We start from the raw sequence: 21,866 nt of genomic DNA, 5'->3' as shown, positions 1-21,866 counted from the left end.
AAGTCATCCCTACAATCACCAAGATCCTCTTCCGTAGTGAATACTGAAGCAAAGTATTAATTCAGTACTTCTGCTATCTCCTCCAGTTCCATACATACTTTTCCACTGTCAAACTTGATTGGTCCTATTCTCTCATTGGTCCTATTCACTTGTTCTTCACATACTTGTAGAATGTCTTGGGATTTTCCTTAATCCTGTCCACCAAGGCCTTATCATGGTCCCTTCTGGCTCTCCTAATTTCATTCTTAAGCTCCTTCCTGCTACCCTTATAATCTTCTAGGTCTCTATCATTTACTAGTTTTTTGAACCTTTCATAAGCTCTTCTTTTTCTCTTGACTAGATTTACAACAGCCTTTGTACACCATGGTTCCTGTACCCATCCTTTCTCTGTCTCATTGGAACCTACCTATGCAGAATGCCATGTAAATGTCCCCTGAACAGTTGCCACATTTCTTCATTTTCCTGAGAACAGCTGTTTCCAATTTATGCTTCCAACTTTTTGCCTGATGGCCTCATATTTCCCCTTACTCTAATTAAACGCTTTCCTAATTTGTCTTTTAGGCTGTGCATCTAGTATTGCTAGCCATGCATGAATTAACAGGCTTGGCTATTTTCTACCAATTCTTTAATCCTGCACCACAGTGCAAATTTTACTGATTCTTATTTCAGCGAAATTGCACCATGCTGTTTTCATGATAAACCAAGAAATACAGTCCACATTGTGGAAACACTCAGAATGCTGGGGTACTCAGCAGGTCAGGCAGCATTAGTGGAGATGAATAAATTCTCATTTCACTTATCTCTGCCAATTCTGTTCCCAGAATGAGGAATATCAGAGATGCTCTCCTCCTTTAGAGAACAGGGTTTCCCTTACTGCCCTCACTTGCATCTCCTCCATTTCCCAACATTCAGTCTGCATCCAGACTCCAGGTTCCAGCATATTCATTCTCCAATCTCTCTCTGTATTGTGGCTGACAGAGAATGTGATCTTCAAAGTCTGACTCACTTCCAAGCAGTCAGCAAAGCAACAAGCAGCAACTGCTGGCAGGAAATGCATGGGTCAAATTATTGCACATGATGAAAAGTGGAGTTTTTTCACCTGAGTTTCTAATGAGAATTTTGTCACCATTTGGGGATTCAGCACTCACATAGACTTTTTTATGGGTCATCCTGTGGTAGAGGCACTGACACTCACCAATACTGAGGAAGGTCACTCTGTGGCATTTTCGCACACCAGTACAGAGAGAGCCTAAACTTCAATTTCTAAACAACTCTACTAGAACTAACTTTTTAACTTCATTCATAAAAAGACTTATGAATTGCAGTATAAAGCAAATTTTCAATATCATAATTCAATATAATCTATCTGTAATTATTTGATTGCTCTTTATTTATTTTGTTTTATTTAGTACCTGTCATAAAGGCAATTGGGAATGCACAGATATTCCCTGCTTCGGAGCTTGTAGAATATATGGGAGTGGTCATTACATCACATTTGATGGCATGCGCTATAATTTTGAGGGGAATTGTGAATACGTTGCCACCCAGGTAAGGCCTCCTCTATTGTTTTTTAATGGTGACACAGCAAACTTAACCTTGGGAAATCTGTAACCCAAGGCAGTTCTGTGATGGTCCTCCAGTCGATCTGTCTCTTTTCTTCTGACTTAGTTAGACCTTGATCAGATCATTAATATTCTATACCAGCTGAATAATTGTGTTGTGGAAAACAGTGTCATTTAGTATCAAGGGCATGAATTTGCCTCCCGCAGTTTAAGCTCATAAGAGTTGTACAACACAAGAGTGGGCCTATATGCCTGCATTAGGTTCATGCTCTTCTATGCCTTGCCTGCTGAAATGCTGGTTTAAGCACAGTGACTGTATCTGTCTCAATTACCTTCTCTGGCAGTGACTTCCAGATATCAAATATTCTCTGCATGTCAAATTTACCTCTCACATGTCCACCAAAACTCTCATGTCCTCTATTTTTGATACCCCTACCAAGGAAAAAGATTCTGAATATCTCCCCTGTCTATGCCATACATAAATTTTATACCTCTATCACACTACCTCTCCAGTCTATCCAATCCCTTCCTATGACTAAAGTTCTCCAATCCAGGCAATGTTCTGGACTCACCAACACAACCACATTCACCCACTGTATTATCCAGAAATACATACAATACAGTGTGATTTTACATGTTTTACAAAGATGCAACATAATGTTCTTTTTTTTTTTAACAATTTCAATTCCCCAACCCATGAGGACATGCATGCCATATTCCTTTCTAACCATAGTATTGATTTGTGTTGTAGCTTTCAGGGAACTGTGGACTTCAACCCCTCTCTGTTTCTCTGGTTGTCAATGTTGCTTTGTATCCAGCCATTTACTGTGTAGGCCATACTCCATATATACCACTTCACACTTGTTAGAATTAAATTCCGTCTGCTAACGTTCCACCTAACTTACCATATGATTTTGCTGTCATCTTAGACAACCTTCCTCACTATCCACACCACTACAAATTTTCATGTTTAATGGAGTGGCAGAGAATGGAAACAGGGTTTTCATCTCACTGACCTATTTAACCCATTCATTAAACCCATTCTTCATTTCCAAATTCAATCACTCACATGGAGTAATTTCCTGTGGCCAATTATACCAAGTGCAAAACTACAAATTGTAACTACATTCACACTTGTCCAACCAATATTTGTCCAGAAGACCCTGAGGCATGGGAGCAGAATTAGGCCATTCAGCCCATCAAGTCTGCTCCATGGCTGATCCTGGATCCTACTCAACTTGATAAACCTAACTTCTCACCATAATCTTTGATGTCCTGATCAATAAGGAAATTTTTGCTTTAAATATATCCACGGTCTTGTCTCCACAGTAGCCCACAGGAGAGCATTCCACAGATTCACCACGCTTTGGCTAAAAAGTTCCTCTTTACCTCTGTTCCAAAGAGTTGTCCCCTCAATTTTGAGGCTGTACCCTCCAGCTCTGGATATCCCCACAATAGGAAACACTCTCCCCACTCCACTTTATCTAGACCTTTCAACATTTGGTAGGTATCAATGAGATTCTCCCGTCCCCCCCAGCATTCTTCTAAATTCCATTGAGTACAGGCCCTCATACAGCCAAATGCTCCTCATATGTTAATCCCTTCATTCCCAGAATAATCCTCATGAACCTCCTCAGGACTCTCGCCAATAACAATGCATCCTTTCTGAAATATGGGGCCTGAAACTGTTGACAATACTCCAAGTGCGGCCTGACTAGTGTCTTAGTGTCTTATTTTCTGCTACTTATCTATTTAATACTGTTTTTCTATTGCTGTCTTGTTTTTATCTACTGCTTTGTTTGATTGCCTGAGAGGAAGCCGAACAGAGTTTCAGAGTATCTATGTATAATGACAATAAAGATCGTTCAATTCAATTCAAAATTCAATTCAATTGTAAAGCCTCAGCATTTTCTCCTTGATTTTATATTCTATTCCCTTTGAAATGAATGTCAACATTGCACTTCCCTTCTTTAGCACAGACTCAATCTGTAAATTAACCTTCTGGGAGTCTTGCACAAAGACTCCTAAGTTTCTTTGCACCTCTGATTTTTTCCCCATTTAGATAATAGTCTGCACTTTTGTTTCTTTTACCAAAATGCATTATCATACATTTCCCAACACGGTATTCCATCTGCCACTTTTTTGCCCATTCTTCCAATTTGTCAAAGTCCTTCAGCAACCACATTGCTTCCTCAGCACTACCTACCCCTCTACCTGTATTCGTATCATCTGTTATCTTTGCACAAAGCCATCAATTCCATTATCCAAATCATTGACAAACTATGTGAAAAGTTACGGTCCCAATACCAACCCCTGAGGAACACCACTATCACTGGCAGCCAATTAGAAAATGCCCCCTTTATTCCCACTTGCTGCCTCTTGCCTATCAGCCATTACTCAATCCATGCCAGTACCTTTCCTATAACACCATAGGGTTTTATCTTGATAAGCAGCCTCATGTGTGGCACCTTATCAAATGCCTTCTGAAAATCCAAGTAAATGACATCCACTACCTGTCGTTTGTCCACCCTGCTTGTTACTTCCTCAATCTCTTAACATATTTGTTAGGCGAGATTTTGCTTTACAGAAACCATGCTGATTTTGACTTACTTTATCATTAGTCTCCCAGTACCTCAAAACCTCATCCTCAATAATAGACTCCAACACTTTCCCAACCACTGAAGTTAGGCTAACTGGCCTGTAATTTCCCTTCTTTTGCTTTCCTCCCTTCTTAAACAATGGTGTGACATTTGCAATCTTCCAGTTCTCCAGGACCATTCCAGAATCAAGTGATTCTTGAAAGATCATGACCAATGCATTTGTTATCTCTTCTGCAATCTCTCTCAGGACTCTGGGATGTAGTCCATCTGGTCAAGGTGACTTATCCACTTTAAGACCTTTGAATTTGCCTAGCACTTTCTCCTTTATAAAAGCATGGGCACTCACTCCTGCTCCCTGACACTCACAGACCTCTAGCACACTGCTAGTGTCTTCCACAGTGAAGACTGATGCAAAGTATCATTAAGTTTATCTGCTGTTTCTTTGTCCCCTGCTACTACCCCACCAGCATCATTTTCCAGTAGTCTAATATTAACTCTCACCTTCTTTTTATTCTTTATAGAACTAAAAATACTTTTAGTATCCTGCTTTATACTATTGGCTAGTTTGCCCTGATATTTCATCTTTTCCCTTTTAATGGCTTTTTAATTGTTTTTGTTGGATTTTATAAACTTTCCAATTATGCAACTTCCCACTCACTTTTGCTGCTTTCCTTGGCTTTTACGCAGTCTTTAACTTCCCTTGTCAGCCATAGTTGCCTACCCCTGCCATTTGAGAACAACTTCTTCTGTGAGACTTATTTATTTTGCACTTTTGTGAACTATTCCCAGAAACATCAGCCACCTCTGCTCTGCTGTCACCCCATTGCAATCTGCCTGGGTAAGATGCTCTCTCATGTCTCTGTAATCCCATTATGATACTGATGCATGTGACTTGTGCTTCTTCCTCTCAACCTGCAGTATGAATCCAATCATATTATGATCCCTGCATCCTAAGGGTTCCATTATCTTAAACTCCCCAATAAAATCTGGATTATTACATAAAACCCCTTCTACGATAGCCTCTCTCCAAGTCGGCTCAAGCACAAGCTGCTCTAAAAAGCCAACTCATACGCATTCAAAAATTTCCCTCTCTTGTGATCTGATGCCAGCCTGGTTTTCCCAGTCCCCATTCACATTGACGACCCCCATTACAACTGTGTCATTACCCTTATTACATGCCCTTCCTCCCCTTTGCAATCTCAACCCCACAGCTTAGCTACTAATTGGAGGCCTATATATGATTCCCATAATGGTTTTTTTTTTGCCTCCTGCAGTTTCCTAACTCCACCAAAAAGATTCAACACTCTGAGCCTATGTCACCATTTTCTAAAGATCTCTTACCAACAGAGCCACACCACTGCCGGTCCTTTCAATACAAATATATCCTTTGATATTAAGCTCCCAACTATGGCCTTCTTTCAGCCACAACTCAGTGATGCCCACAATGTCATACCAACTAATCTCTAATGGCCCCATGAGTCTGTCCATCTAATTACAAATACAATGTGAATTTAAATACAGCACCTTCAGTCATGCTTCTTCACTCTTTTGAATGTTGCCTCTGTGGTACAATTGAACTCTTTGTTCTGTCTGCATTTGTACCCAGTCATTGACTTGTCTTTCCTTTCATTCATATTATACCCATCATCTACTTGTAAACCTGCTGGCTCATCCCCAGCTCTATCATCCTGGTTCCCATCCCCCTGCTATCCCACCCCTCTGCCACTCCCAACAGCTCTAGTAAATCTGCCTGCAAAAATATTGGCCCCTCCCTGATTCAAGTGCAATCCATCCCTTTTGTACAAGTCACACTTGCCCCAGAAGAGGTCCCAACTATCCAGAAATGTGAATCCATGCCCCTGCTCCAATTCTTCAGCCAGACATTTATCTGCCACTTCATTCTATTCCTATCCTCATTGTTGTATGGCTCAGGTAACAATTCCAAGATTACTAACCTTGAGATCCTGCTTCCCAGCTTCCTTCCTAACTCCATGTATTCTGTTTACAGGACATCCTCCTACTTTTCTACCTATGTTGTTGGTACCAATATGTACCATGACTTCTGGCTGCTCACTGTCCCTTTTCAGGATATTGTGTACACATTCAGAAGCATCCCCGGACCCTGGCACCTGGGAGGCAAACTGCCATCAGTGTTTCTTTTTTGCATCCATAGAATTGCCTATCTGCCCCCTAACTATAGAATCCCCTGTTACCACTGCCATCCTCTTCAGTTCCCTATCCCTCTGAGACACAGGGCCAGACTCTGTGCCAGAGACATGGCCACTTCCCCAGGTAGGTCATCCCTTCCCAACAGTACTCAAACAGGAATTGGTGGAGTCAGATACAATTATTACATTCAAGTAGCATTAGCCTTAAATAGGCAAAACACAAAAAGATGCATAAACAGTGTGAGCAAATGGCTTAATTGTTGAGGGGGTTGGCCATAGGGGTGCTCTCCATAATCTGACATTCTCCCTTCCCTCTCCTGACAGTCACCCATTTATCTGTCTCCTGTAGCCTTGGGGTGATTACCTCCCTGTAGCTCCTGTCTATCACCTCCTCACTTTCCCTAACAAGCTAAAGGTCATCAAGCTGCATCTCCAGTTCATCAGCACAGTCTCTAAGGATGCACTTGATACAGATGTGGCCATCAGGGAGGCTGGAAGTCTCTTGGAAATCCTGCATCTGACACTCAGAACAGACTGGCCCTGAAGACCTACCCTTTATTCTTTTAGTAGGTAAATAAGAAATAAATTGACCTACATACCTCACCTCTGCCTGTTCTCACCAAAGCCTGTTGAGCCAAAGCCTTACCACTCTGACTCAGACCACTCTGATGATGACCACTCCTACATTGGTAGAACTCTCTTTTATGGAGACTGGATTTTTCAAGCACTGCTCTGGACATGTGTGGGAATGTTTCTACTGTCAATCTTGTCTTGTAATAATCTACATTTCCTTTAAGATAACAAGCTGTTGCATGAGTAGCATAACACTAATAGTACCAAGTACTTGTGAATTACACTTATTTTACTGCACACTGAATTTGCAGGACTATTGTGGAGTTGGTCACACCAATGGTACCTTCAGTGTAATCACAGAAAATGTCCCCTGTGGAACAACTGGAACGACATGCTCTAAATCGATCAAGCTGTTTTTCCAGGTACTGACTTTCAATTTCTCATTAAGAATTTATTTCAAACTCATTATGATTACACTTACTTATAATGTTCAATTTCCCAATTCAGAATTTTGAACTGAAGTTAGCTGAAGGGAAACACGAAGTAATACAGCGGAATGAAGACACAATGCTCCCTTTTACTGTCCGCACAGTGGGTCTTTATCTTACAGTGGAAACTACTAATGGATTGATTATAATATGGGACAAAAAAACCAGCATTTTTATTAAGTTGAGCCCTTCTCACCAGGTATGAATAAAATTATCTATGACCAGGATTTACTTCTAACTATTCACTACTAGCAGATGAACATGATCATTTTCTTTATGATTCCAGGGCAATATCTGTGGATTATGTGGTAACTTTGATGGAAATGCAAACAATGAATTGATGACAAGAAGCCAGTCAGTAGTCACAAATATCACGGAGTTTGGAAACTCCTGGAAGATGGCGGCCACCTGCCCTGATGCTGTGCCTGAATATGACCCTTGCATTCAGAACCCACACCGGAAAGCCTGGGCAGAGAAACAGTGTGGAATAATTATGAGTGATGTCTTTAAAAATTGTTCCAGAATGGTTGTGCATTTTATCACTTTTTCAATTGTTTTCAGTTGCTCTCTTTCCTTTTAGTTGGCATCAGACTTAGTAATGTTCTTCATCACCAGGTTGACCCAAATCCATTTTATGAAGCTTGTGTGCATGATTCTTGCTCTTGTGACAGTGGTGGAGACTGTGAGTGCTTTTGCACAGCTGTAGCTGCCTATGCAAATGCTTGCAATGATTCTGGGATATGTGTTGACTGGAGGACCCCTGAAGTCTGTCGTAAGTTTAATACAACATTAATGTCCAAACCATATAACGCTGAATAAGATTTGCAATAAGGTTACCAGTATCGGTATCAGAAATAAGATTATCAGTTCTAACATTGCACAAAACATTTAGTGGATACATAGATTCATAAAGGGTTCCATGGAAATTACGTATGTTGTGCTTTTACAGGTCTTGTACGATGATACTATTGTCTACTATAGGCCCTCTCCAGGTTATGACAGGGTTCAGTTCCTGTGAAATGTTTGTAACCTGGACAGTTTCCAGCCTCAAAGCAGCTAGCCAATCTGTAAAGCTAGTCTCCAAAAAGTTTGTTTACCTATATGGGCTGGATTTAAGTTAGGCATTTATAAGCTGCAGAGTACATAGCCTGAAAGCTATGAGCCTTTGTGGTCCTAAGTTAAATTACACCATTGGAAGCATAACACTTCTGGCCTGATGCGGAACTGATTGTTGATTGGTGTTTGGGGCCAGGAAGCTCGATTCCCAGCAGTAATGAGGAGTGGAAAGAATGAGACAAAGCAGACAGAAAACAAATGGAATTTAAATGCTTTCATTCAGTGTGAATGGATACTCAGATTCCCAGAATCACAGGTCCCAACAGTGCTGGAACAGAAATAATCTGCAGTGCGGCAAATAATTAATTACATTTGTATTACCTTAAGTAATTCTTAACCTGCAGATTTTGATACTGAGTGGGAACTAAATTTATCATAAATAATGCTTGAAGAAAAGATGGAAGTATAGTAAGCTAATGGAGAATGATTCTAGAATATCATAGAGCCATAGTATCAGAGCACTACAGTAGAGAAGCAGGACCTTCAGTTGAGCTAGTCCATACCAAACTATCATTCTGCCTTTTCCCATTGATCTGCACCTGGACCGTAGCCCTTCATACCCCTCCCATCCATGTATTTATTCAAACTTTTCTTAAGCGTTGAAGTTGAACCCGAGTTCATTCCACAAACTCACCATCCTCTGAGTGAAAAAGTTTCATCTTTTGTTCCCCTCAAATTTTTCACCTTTCACCTTTAACCCATGATCTCTAGTTTTAGTCTCGCCCAACCTCAGTGAAAAAACCCTGCCTGCATTTACCCTATCTATGCCTCTCATCATTTTCTCACCTCTGTCAAATCATCCCTTGTTTTCCTACTCTGCGCGGAATACCCTAACCTACACAATCTTTCCCTCAAGTCCTGGCAACATCCTTATATATTTTCCTGTACTCTTTCAGTTTTATTGATATTCTGCCTATAGGTATGTGACCAAATCTGCTCAATACTCTAAATTCGGCCTCACCAACGTCTTATACAACTTCAACGTAGCTCCCCACCTCCTGTACTCAATACAAGAGAAAATCTGCAGATGTTGAAAATCCAAGCAACATATACAAGATGCTGGAGGAGCACAGCAGACCAGGCAGCATTTATGGAAAAGAGTACAGTTGACATACCGTTTTTCCTTAGGTGTTGCTTGGCCTGCTGAGTTCCTCTAGCATTTTGTGTGTGTTGTCCTGTACTCATTATTTTGATTTATGAAATATCAGTGATAGAAAGGTAGTGAAAGACGCAGTGGTCATATAAAACAGAAAAAAATATAAAGGATTGAACATCATTGGAGACGGTAGGTTAGGCAGCAATAAAAAAGAACCACTAATGGATAAAAGAGACTGAAGATACTGGTGACAGAAATAGCAGCCTGATGACCTAACAAAACTATATAAAGCCTTATGGAATTTAATGCTGTGGAGTATGAATACCAATTTTCTGCTGTTTCAGCTATGTACTGTAGTTTCTACAACCCTTTCCCTGAGATGTGTCAGTGGCATTACCATCCTTGTGGAGTCCCCTGCTTCAAAACTTGCCTGAACCCTCATGGTCTCTGCAATGTCACGTTCCAGCTGGAAGGTAAAAATACTTCTGGTTATTAAACAAAACCTCAGAACAGTTATTACTATTTATCAATGTAAACGTGATCTTACTTAATGCCTATAATGCAAACACAGTTTGTGAAATGTTTCATCAATTAGTCCCTATTTGAACCATGTGAAAAATAACAACAGAAAAAGAACAGAGGAATGAGAAAATCATATTTTAAACTTGCAAATGCTATGATTGTCAGATGGTTGAGATTGCCAAAAAGGTAGTTCCTAGCCAGGAGAATAAACCTAGAAAGATCACCTTGAATGTGAACTGGCTTTGATTGATGTTTTTAAATGCACTTCACTAAGAATGCTTTATATTCTTCGGTGCCTCTGCTTTATGTGCTTTCCATAATTGGCTGGGATGAGACCCAGCTCCGAATGTTGATCCTATTTGCCATCCTGCGCTGTCCCACCCTCATTTTATAGCCCTCATATGAATGTGCTAATTTTTTCCTCAGGTTGCTACCCTAAGTGTCCCGAGGATGCGCCCATTTTCAATGAACATATTAAGCAGTGTGTTGCTGAATGTGGCTGTTATGTAAATGGAAAATATTATGAAATTAATGAAACTGTGGAAACCAGCAATAACTGTGAAGAGTGGTACGTATATTTAGTTATTTTAAATAAGCTATGGAGTTATATTGTACAATAAAGTGGAATTCCTATAGAATTAGTGTAACTGAAAGGGTCAACATGAACTTGGAGAGACAAAGGGCCTGTTTTGGTAATGTACAACTTAATCATAAAATGTGATGCAAGGACATCTTTGCTAGACTCACTAATTTATTATACAACTTCAACATAACATCCCAATTCCTGAATTCAGTGTACCAGAACTCTCTTTACGACCCTATCTACCGCTGACATCATTTTCAATGAACTATGGATCTGTATTCCCAGATCCCTCAGTTTTATCGCACTCCTCTGTGTCTTACCGTTCACTGATTAAGTCCTACCCTAGTTTGTCCTCCCACAGTGCAACACCTCATAGTTGTATGTATTAAATTTAATCTGCCATTTTTCAGCTCTTTTTGCCAGCTGATCCAGATCCCACTGTATGCTTTGATAGCCTTCCTCACTGTTCACTATGGCCCCCTGTCTTAATGTCATCTGTAAATTTACTGATTCAGCTTACCACTTTTTAATCTGGATCATCATAGATAATTAACAACCAGCACCAATCCCTGTGCCACACCATTAGTCACCAGCCTCCAGTCAAAGCCTCCAATCATCTACTACCACTCTCTGGCTTCTCCCACATAGCCAATATTTAATCCAATTTACTACCTCATACTGAATGCCAATCAACTGGCTTTACTAGCCTAGCCTCTCACGTGGAACCTTGTCAAATGCCTTGTTAAAATCCATGTAGACACCATCCACTGCTTTTCCTTCATCAGCTTTCCAGGTAACCGCCTCAGAAACGCTATATGATTGGTTAGACATGATCACAAAACCATGTTGACTATCCCTATTCAGGCCCTATCCTAGTATTCATATATTTGGTCCCTTAAATAAGTCCTAATAATTTACCTACTACTGATGTTAGGTTCACTGGCCTATAATTTCACAACTTATTCTTAGAGACTTTCTTGAACAACTGAACAACATTAGCTACCTTCAGTCATCTGGCATCTTACTGACAGAAACATGCAAAATCTGTACTATTTAAAATTTCACTTTGAAAGCCTCCCATTTACCAAGCATCCCTTTGCCAGAAGACAACTTGTCCCAATCCACAAATGCCAGATCTTTTCTAATACCTCCAACACTGACCTTTCTACAATTTATAATCTCAACGTAAACACACTTCAGCAAGCTGCCCAGTCTTGTTCCCTAATTGGAGATCCAGTATCACACTCACTCCATCAGGACCTCTATAGATTGATTAACTTTCTTGAACACAATTGACAAACTCTATTCCATTCTGTCTTTTTACAGTATGTGAGTCCCAGTCAATATGTGGAAAGTTAAAATCATGTACTATCACAACCTTATTTTTCTATAAAATGCACAAAATGACCTTAGCATTGTCTCGGTAGACAGCATTAAGGAAGCATGAAGGTAGTTTTTTTAGTTATGGAACATTTTGGGTTTACCAAAGCTTTGATAATGTGTCATACGATTGAAAGTGCAACTTACATTCACTGTTATCATGTTAAATTGTAGAAACAGTTGACAAATTTTGTTTTTCAGCCGGTGCACAAAGGACGGCGTTAGCTGCATGAACGATAGCAGTGGCAAGTATTCATTTCACTCTTCCTGTGACGTAAATTATTTCAGAATAAAATGATGAATTCAAATACTTAAAACATCTTGTAACTTTTCTTCACAGCTTGTGTCTGTATATACAATGGCACAGTTTATCATCCAAATGAGATAATCTACAATATAACAGATGGCCTGGGAGACTGCTTTGTGGCATATTGTGCAGATAATGGAACAATTACTGTAAAAGTTGTACCATGTGGTACAAGCGCCACAACCACAACCCCTTTGACAGTTTCATCATCTTCAATCACAGCCAGTACAGGTACATTATTTTTCCTTTATAACTAAACAGTTCAATAAAATTGGAATTAAGAAAGCACGGAAATGATTAACAAATTAAGAGATTGGATGTAGAATAGGAGAGCATCCACAAGTGACTATTTTGTAGGAGACCTCCAGCAGTCCAGCAATGAAGAGTTTTTATTGAAGCGATCTTTAAAGCAGTTTGAAAGCAGGACTGGACTGCTAATGGAGATGACCTCACCCAAGCTTTGCAATTCAATGTCACATCCACCGCAGAGTTCAACAGCAGAAATGTTGCTTTACTCTAAGAATCCACATCCTGAATATGTCATAAGCTAAACCAGGTGTCAGATCAAAATTTCACCCATTTCAATGGGGAGAACTGGCACTAAGGGAGAAATTGCTTCAGGGAACTTGTTAACTTGCCGATTTATTTATTTATTTATTTAGTGAGACAGTGTAGGCCCTTCTGGCCATTCAAGCCATGCTGTCCCAGCAACACCCAACAAAACTGATTAACCCTAACCTAATCACAGAATTAACTTGGCAGAGCAGAGGGACTGCAGTGTGAGGAGGAAGCTTTTTGTCTCAGAACTTCCATGGTCAGCAACCAGTTTGCAACAAGATGTTATTGTAGATTACTGTAGCAAGGGGACGGACAGCCAGAAAGATCTCACAAGTCACTTGTGGCTCACCAACTTGGCAATCAGAATAAGTTCTGAGCAAAATCTAACACAATAATATTTTTCTTAAATATTTTAGGAGGTCTTTTATAATTTTCTTAAAATACTACACATTTTTAAGATCAGTGTATTGATTTATTTTCTCCAGCAATCTTGACATCAACTTCAACTGTTTCCACAACCAGCAAAGCACTGACCTGTAAGTAAGCCAAAATATCAGAAATATAAAGACATTAGTTTATCTCAGTATGCCTTTTCTGCAAAGAGAACAAATTCTGTCCATTATAAGCTATCAAATGTAAACACTCTGAATTCTCATTACTGATAAAGGATGAGGGCTTCCTGCATTTAGTTACAGACATAGAAACTGCTGGTGCTGCTGGCAATGACCCTCCTGTACAGATAGAACCTTTTATATTCGCTTCAGCTTCTTAAAAGAGGCTGAAATTTGTACATAATCTGGATGGTCTCTGGTTGCACACAGAGATATCATAGAACATAGAACAATGCAGCACCACATGAGGCTGACATTGCCAGTACAGGATCACATTCATGGATACAACTGTGCACAAATCCAGTGAAAGGAAAAGAATAGATAAAAAGCTCATGAGGTAATATAAACTCACATTTAGCAACTCAAGACTGCATTTTAAAGAATGTTTCTTACATAATATTACAGAGGGTGGTGAACCAGCCATTTCACTAATCTCATTGTTTTATGGTCTGATAACCAAGATATCAAATCACTTCTGAAAAAAGCACAATTTGTTGGTGAATAGAGATTTGCAGTGAGAGAAAAACAGAGAAATATGGCACATAAACACTGACCATCAACAATCTATTCCCACTAATCCAATAATCATGCCATTTTATTCTCACTGCAACCCATCAAGGACGTCCTTAATTCAACACATCACATACAAAATGGCCAGTTAACCTGCACACATGCACGCAGATGGGATGAGGGAAGAGACCAGAAAAACCGAGGTAACATCATACATGAGGAGAACATGTAATGTCCACATGGAAAGCACCTGACATTAGGATTGAACCTGGGTCACTGGAACTGTGAGGAAGAGGCTCAACCTGTTACATAACTGCTACATTTCACAGCAGACTGAAAGCAAAGTTTATTACTATTTCATTGTTAAAATTCTGCATTTATAAGGGGAGGGCATGTAAATTAGACAAAAACATTGAAGATGAAAAATAAAATTTCAAGGGCAACACAAAGGTACATTGTTTGAAAAAAAATATCCTTTCACTCCCCACAGCTACTTGTGTGATAGTGGAAGAATGCGAATGGAGCAACTGGATAAGTGTCAGCAATCCCTCACATGGATATGGGCAAGGTGATTTTGAAACCTATGATGAAATCAGGAAGCATGGCCATCAGATCTGTGAGGCTCCGAGCAGGATAGAATGCAGAGCTATACATGCACCAGATGTGGATCTTGAGGAGTTGGAACAAAAAGTGCAATGTAATGTATCACTTGGGCTCATCTGCAGAAATGAAGATCAAGACTTCATGAAAAAGTGCTACAATTACGAAATACAGGTACAATGTTGTGACTACATATGTCAGTCTCCAACAACAGCACCAGAACCAACGACAACAATATCAGAAACATCACATTCTCCCAGCCCAACACCTACAAAAACAGATACATCTGTGCCTACATACACACCCACAATCACAACAGCACCGATATCAGGAACATCATCAAGTACCACAACTGAAGTCAATACAATATGCACAACTGAAATAACAGACACTAAAGAAACTACAACTATCACGCAAACCACAAAAGTTACACACACGCAATTGCTGTCCACAGGTACAACATCTCAAAGAACACACACAGGATCCACAACATCAGAAGCAACACCAGCTGCTACGACAACATTAGAGACTCCAAACCCTTCAGAGGGCACACCATCAGGAATTAAAACTCCACACTCCACCACATCCACAAGCACACTGACTCCAACAACAACAATAGAACAATCCAGCACAGCATCCTCTGTCACCACAACTGAATCAACGACTGCACACTCTGTGGTTTCCACAACAAGTACAGCAGCTACATCTACACCCACAGCCACACCCATGATATCCACAACACCAGGCGGTGGAACTACAACACCATCGAGACCCACAACTGAAATCACAACAACCTGTACAACCGAACTACCAGAAACTACAGCCACAACCACATCTACCGGAGTAACACACATACCAGACTTCTCCACAAGCACACCGTCCGAAACATTAACTACTCTTTCAACAGCCACTCTGCCAACGCAGACTGTGACCACAATAGTCCACACATCCACTCCAGCCAGAAGTACAACTAGAGAAACGTCTTCTCCCCAAATTACCACTTCCACAAGTCAAACAAAACCACCAGGGGTACCATCAACCGCAACGCCTCCTGCTACCTCCACTGAATCAACAACTGCACGTACCGTGGTTTCCACAACTACTACAACTGGTACATCTACACCCACAGGCAAAAGTAGTACACCGACAACACCTATCTCACTGACACCACTATCCACCACTCCTGAAACAAGTACAACATGCACAACTGAAGTAACAGAAACTACAGGAATTTCAACAACCACAAAGTCTACAACAGTTACACACACGCCAGTAGAGCCCACAAGCACACCATCCCAAAGTGTAACAACCAAATCCACCACCTCAGCACCACCAAATACTGGTAGCACAACATTGCACTTGTCCACTCCCTCAGAGGGCACAACAACAGGAACTAAACCTTCACACTCCACCACATCCACAAGCACATCGACTCCTACAACAACAATAGAACAATCCAGCACAGCATCCTCTGTCACCACAACTGAATCAACGACTGCACACTCTGTGGTTTCCACAACAAGTACAGCAGCTACATCTACACCCACAGCCACACCCATGATATCCACAACACCAGGCGGTGGAACTACAACACCATCGAGACCCACAACTGAAATCACAACAACCTGTACAACTGAACCACCAGAAACTACAGAAACTACAGCCACAACCACATCGACCGGAGTTACACACATACCAGACTTCTCCACAAGCACACCGTCCGAAACATTAACTACTCTTTCAACAGCCACTCTGCCAACGCAGACTGTGACCACAATAGTCCACACATCCTCTCCAGCCGGAAGTACAACTAGAGAAACGTCTTCTCCCCAATTTACCACTTCCACAAGTCAAACAAAACCACCAGGGGTACAATCAACCACAACGCCTCCTGCTACCTCCACTGAATCAACAACTGCACGTACCGTGGTTTCCACAACTACTACAACTGGTACATCTACACCCACAGGCAAAAGTAGTACACCGACAACACCCATCTCACTGACACCACCATCCATCACTCCTGAAACAAGTACAACATGCACAACTGAAGTAACAGAAACTACAGGAATTTCAACAACCACAAAGTCTACAACAGTTACACACACGCCAGTAGAGCCCACAAGCACACCATCCCAAAGTGTAACAACCAAATCCACCACCTCAGCACCACCAAATACTGGTAGCACAACATTGCACTTGTCCACTCCCTCAGAGGGCACAACAACAGGAATTAAATCTTCACACTCCACCACATCCACAAGCACATCGACTCCTACAACAACAATAGAACAATCCAGCACAGCATCCTCTGTCACCACAACTGAATCAACGACTGCACACTCTGTGGTTTCCACAACAAGTACAGCAGCTACATCTACACCCACAGCCACACCCACGATATCCACAACACCAGGCGGTGGAACTACAACACCATCGAGACCCACAACTGAAATCACAACAACCTGTACAACCGAACCACCAGAAACTACAGAAACTACAGCCACAACCACATCTACCGGAGTTACGCACATACCAGACTTCTCCACAAGCACACCGTCCGAAACATTAACTACTCTTTCAACAGCCACTCTGCCAACGCAGACTGTGACCACAATAGTCCACACATCCACTCCAGCCAGAAGTACAACTAGAGAAACGTCTTCTCCCCAAATTACCACTTCCACAAGTCAAACAAAACCACCAGGGGTACCATCAACCGCAACGCCTCCTGCTACCTCCACTGAATCAACAACTGCACGTACCGTGGTTTCCACAACTACTACAACTGGTACATCTACACCCACAGGCAAAAGTAGTACACCGACAACACCTATCTCACTGACACCACTATCCACCACTCCTGAAACAAGTACAACATGCACAACTGAAGTAACAGAAACTACAGGAATTTCAACAACCACAAAGTCTACAACAGTTACACACACGCCAGTAGAGCCCACAAGCACACCATCCCAAAGTGTAACAACCAAATCCACCACCTCAGCACCACCAAATACTGGTAGCACAACATTGCACTTGTCCACTCCCTCAGAGGGCACAACAACAGGAACTAAACCTTCACACTCCACCACATCCACAAGCACATCGACTCCTACAACAACAATAGAACAATCCAGCACAGCATCCTCTGTCACCACAACTGAATCAACGACTGCACACTCTGTGGTTTCCACAACAAGTACAGCAGCTACATCTACACCCACAGCCACACCCACGATATCCACAACACCAGGCGGTGGAACTACAACACCATCGAGACCCACAACTGAAATCACAACAACCTGTACAACCGAACCACCAGAAACTACAGAAACTACAGCCACAACCACATCTACCGGAGTTACGCACATACCAGACTTCTCCACAAGCACACCGTCCGAAACATTAACTACTCTTTCAACAGCCACTCTGCCAACGCAGACTGTGACCACAATAGTCCACACATCCACTCCAGCCAGAAGTACAACTAGAGAAACGTCTTCTCCCCAAATTACCACTTCCACAAGTCAAACAAAACCACCAGGGGTACCATCAACCGCAACGCCTCCTGCTACCTCCACTGAATCAACAACTGCACGTACCGTGGTTTCCACAACTACTACAACTGGTACATCTACACCCACAGGCAAAAGTAGTACACCGACAACACCTATCTCACTGACACCACTATCCACCACTCCTGAAACAAGTACAACATGCACAACTGAAGTAACAGAAACTACAGGAATTTCAACAACCACAAAGTCTACAACAGTTACACACACGCCAGTAGAGCCCACAAGCACACCATCCCAAAGTGTAACAACCAAATCCACCACCTCAGCACCACCAAATACTGGTAGCACAACATTGCACTTGTCCACTCCCTCAGAGGGCACAACAACAGGAACTAAACCTTCACACTCCACCACATCCACAAGCACATCGACTCCTACAACAACAATAGAACAATCCAGCACAGCATCCTCTGTCACCACAACTGAATCAACGACTGCACACTCTGTGGTTTCCACAACAAGTACAGCAGCTACATCTACACCCACAGCCACACCCATGATATCCACAACACCAGGCGGTGGAACTACAACACCATCGAGACCCACAACTGAAATCACAACAACCTGTACAACTGAACCACCAGAAACTACAGAAACTACAGCCACAACCACATCGACCGGAGTTACACACATACCAGACTTCTCCACAAGCACACCGTCCGAAACATTAACTACTCTTTCAACAGCCACTCTGCCAACGCAGACTGTGACCACAATAGTCCACACATCCTCTCCAGCCGGAAGTACAACTAGAGAAACGTCTTCTCCCCAATTTACCACTTCCACAAGTCAAACAAAACCACCAGGGGTACAATCAACCACAACGCCTCCTGCTACCTCCACTGAATCAACAACTGCACGTACCGTGGTTTCCACAACTACTACAACTGGTACATCTACACCCACAGGCAAAAGTAGTACACCGACAACACCCATCTCACTGACACCACCATCCACCACTCCTGAAACAAGTACAACATGCACAACTGAAGTAACAGAAACTGCAGGAATTTCAACAACCACAAAGTCTACAACAGTTACACACACGCCAGTAGAGCCCACAAGCACACCATCCCAAAGTGTAACAACCAAATCCACCACCTCAGCACCACCAAATACTGGTAGCACAACATTGCACATGTCCACTCCCTCAGAGGGCACAACAACAGGAATTAAATCTTCACACTCCACCACATCCACAAGCACATCGACTCCTACAACAACAATAGAACAATCCAGCACAGCATCCTCTGTCACCACAACTGAATCAACGACTGCACACTCTGTGGTTTCCACAACAAGTACCGCAGCTACATCTACACCCACAGCCACACCCATGATATCCACAACACCAGGCGGTGGAACTACAACACCATCGAGATCCACAACTGAAATCACAACAACCTGTACAACCGAACCACCAGAAACTACAGAAACTACAGCCACAACCACATCTACCGGAGTTACACACATACCAGACTTCTCCACAAGCACACCGTCCGAAACATTAACTACTCTTTCAACAGCCACTCTGCCAACGCAGACTGTGACCACAATAGTCCACACATCCTCTCCAGCCGGAAGTACAACTAGAGAAACGTCTTCTCCCCAATTTACCACTTCCACAAGTCAAACAAAACCACCAGGGGTACCATCAACCACAACGCCTCCTGCTACCTCCTCTGAATCAACAACTGCACGTACCGTGGTTTCCACAACTACTACAACTGGTACATCTACACCCACAGGCAAAAGTAGTACACCGACAACACCCATCTCACTGACACCACCATCCATCACTCCTGAAACAAGTACAACATGCACAACTGAAGTAACAGAAACTACAGGAATTTCAACAACCACAAAGTCTACAACAGTTACACACACGCCAGTAGAGCCCACAAGCACACCATCCCAAAGTGTAACAACCAAATCCACCACCTCAGCACCACCAAATACTGGTAGCACAACATTGCACTTGTCCACTCCCTCAGAGGGCACAACAACAGGAATTAAATCTTCACACTCCACCACATCCACAAGCACATCGACTCCTACAACAACAATAGAACAATCCAGCACAGCATCCTCTGTCACCACAACTGAATCAACGACTGCACACTCTGTGGTTTCCACAACAAGTACAGCAGCTACATCTACACCCACAGCCACACCCACGATATCCACAACACCAGGCGGTGGAACTACAACACCATCGAGACCCACAACTGAAATCACAACAACCTGTACAACCGAACCACCAGAAACTACAGAAACTACAGCCACAACCACATCTACCGGAGTTACGCACATACCAGACTTCTCCACAAGCACACCGTCCGAAACATTAACTACTCTTTCAACAGCCACTCTGCCAACGCAGACTGTGACCACAATAGTCCACACATCCACTCCAGCCAGAAGTACAACTAGAGAAACGTCTTCTCCCCAAATTACCACTTCCACAAGTCAAACAAAACCACCAGGGGTACCATCAACCGCAACGCCTCCTGCTACCTCCACTGAATCAACAACTGCACGTACCGTGGTTTCCACAACTACTACAACTGGTACATCTACACCCACAGGCAAAAGTAGTACACCGACAACACCTATCTCACTGACACCACTATCCACCACTCCTGAAACAAGTACAACATGCACAACTGAAGTAACAGAAACTACAGGAATTTCAACAACCACAAAGTCTACAACAGTTACACACACGCCAGTAGAGCCCACAAGCACACCATCCCAAAGTGTAACAACCAAATCCACCACCTCAGCACCACCAAATACTGGTAGCACAACATTGCACTTGTCCACTCCCTCAGAGGGCACAACAACAGGAATTAAATCTTCACACTCCACCACATCCACAAGCACATTGACTCCTACAACAACAATAGAACAATCCAGCACAGTATCCTCTGTCACCACAACTGAATCAACGACTGCACACTCTGTGGTTTCCACAACAAGTACAGCAGCTACATCTACACCCACAGCCACACCCACGATATCCACAACAGCAGGCGGTGGAACTACAACACCATCGAGACCCACAACTGAAATCACAACAACCTGTACAACCGAACCACCAGAAACTACAGAAACTACAGCCACAACCACATCTACCGGAGTTACGCACATACCAGACTTCTCCACAAGCACACCGTCCGAAACATTAACTACTCTTTCAACAGCCACTCTGCCAACGCAGACTGTGACCACAATAGTCCACACATCCACTCCAGCCAGAAGTACAACTAGAGAAACGTCTTCTCCCCAAATTACCACTTCTACAAGTCAAACAAAACCACCAGGGGTACCATCAACCGCAATGCCTCCTGCTACCTCCACTGAATCAACAACTGCACGTACCGTGGTTTCCACAACTACTACAACTGGTACATCTACACCCACAGGCAAAAGTAGTACACCGACAACACCCATCTCACTGACACCACCATCCACCACTCCTGAAACAAGTACAACATGCACAACTGAAGTAACAGAAACTACAGGAATTTCAACAACCACAAAGTCTACAACAGTTACACACACGCCAGTAGAGCCCACAAGCACACCATCCCAAAGTGTAACAACCA

The 21,866-nt window shown here is 42.3% G+C and overlaps 1 protein-coding gene across 1 annotated transcript in view; it reads left to right on the top strand.

The window, feature by feature from the left end:
• LOC132397523 (mucin-2-like) overlaps positions 1 to 21,866 on the top strand; it is a 232,308-nt gene that overhangs the window by 72,219 nt on the left and 138,223 nt on the right. The window contains exons 20-27 of the mRNA XM_059976354.1: positions 1,410 to 1,548; positions 7,215 to 7,325; positions 7,411 to 7,590; positions 7,678 to 7,917; positions 8,007 to 8,163; positions 9,948 to 10,076; positions 10,552 to 10,693; positions 12,290 to 12,362. Coding sequence (XP_059832337.1) covers positions 1,410 to 1,548; positions 7,215 to 7,325; positions 7,411 to 7,590; positions 7,678 to 7,917; positions 8,007 to 8,163; positions 9,948 to 10,076; positions 10,552 to 10,693; positions 12,290 to 12,362 — 1,171 coding nt within the window. The remainder of the gene's footprint in view (positions 1 to 1,409; positions 1,549 to 7,214; positions 7,326 to 7,410; positions 7,591 to 7,677; positions 7,918 to 8,006; positions 8,164 to 9,947; positions 10,077 to 10,551; positions 10,694 to 12,289; positions 12,363 to 21,866) is intronic.

The sequence above is a fragment of the Hypanus sabinus genome, chromosome 7 (assembly GCF_030144855.1).
Source record: "Hypanus sabinus isolate sHypSab1 chromosome 7, sHypSab1.hap1, whole genome shotgun sequence".
NCBI classification, from domain to species: Eukaryota; Metazoa; Chordata; class Chondrichthyes; order Myliobatiformes; family Dasyatidae; genus Hypanus; species Hypanus sabinus.
The sequence above is the reverse complement of the archived record's forward strand: the minus strand, read 5'-3'. Positions and strand labels throughout refer to the sequence as shown.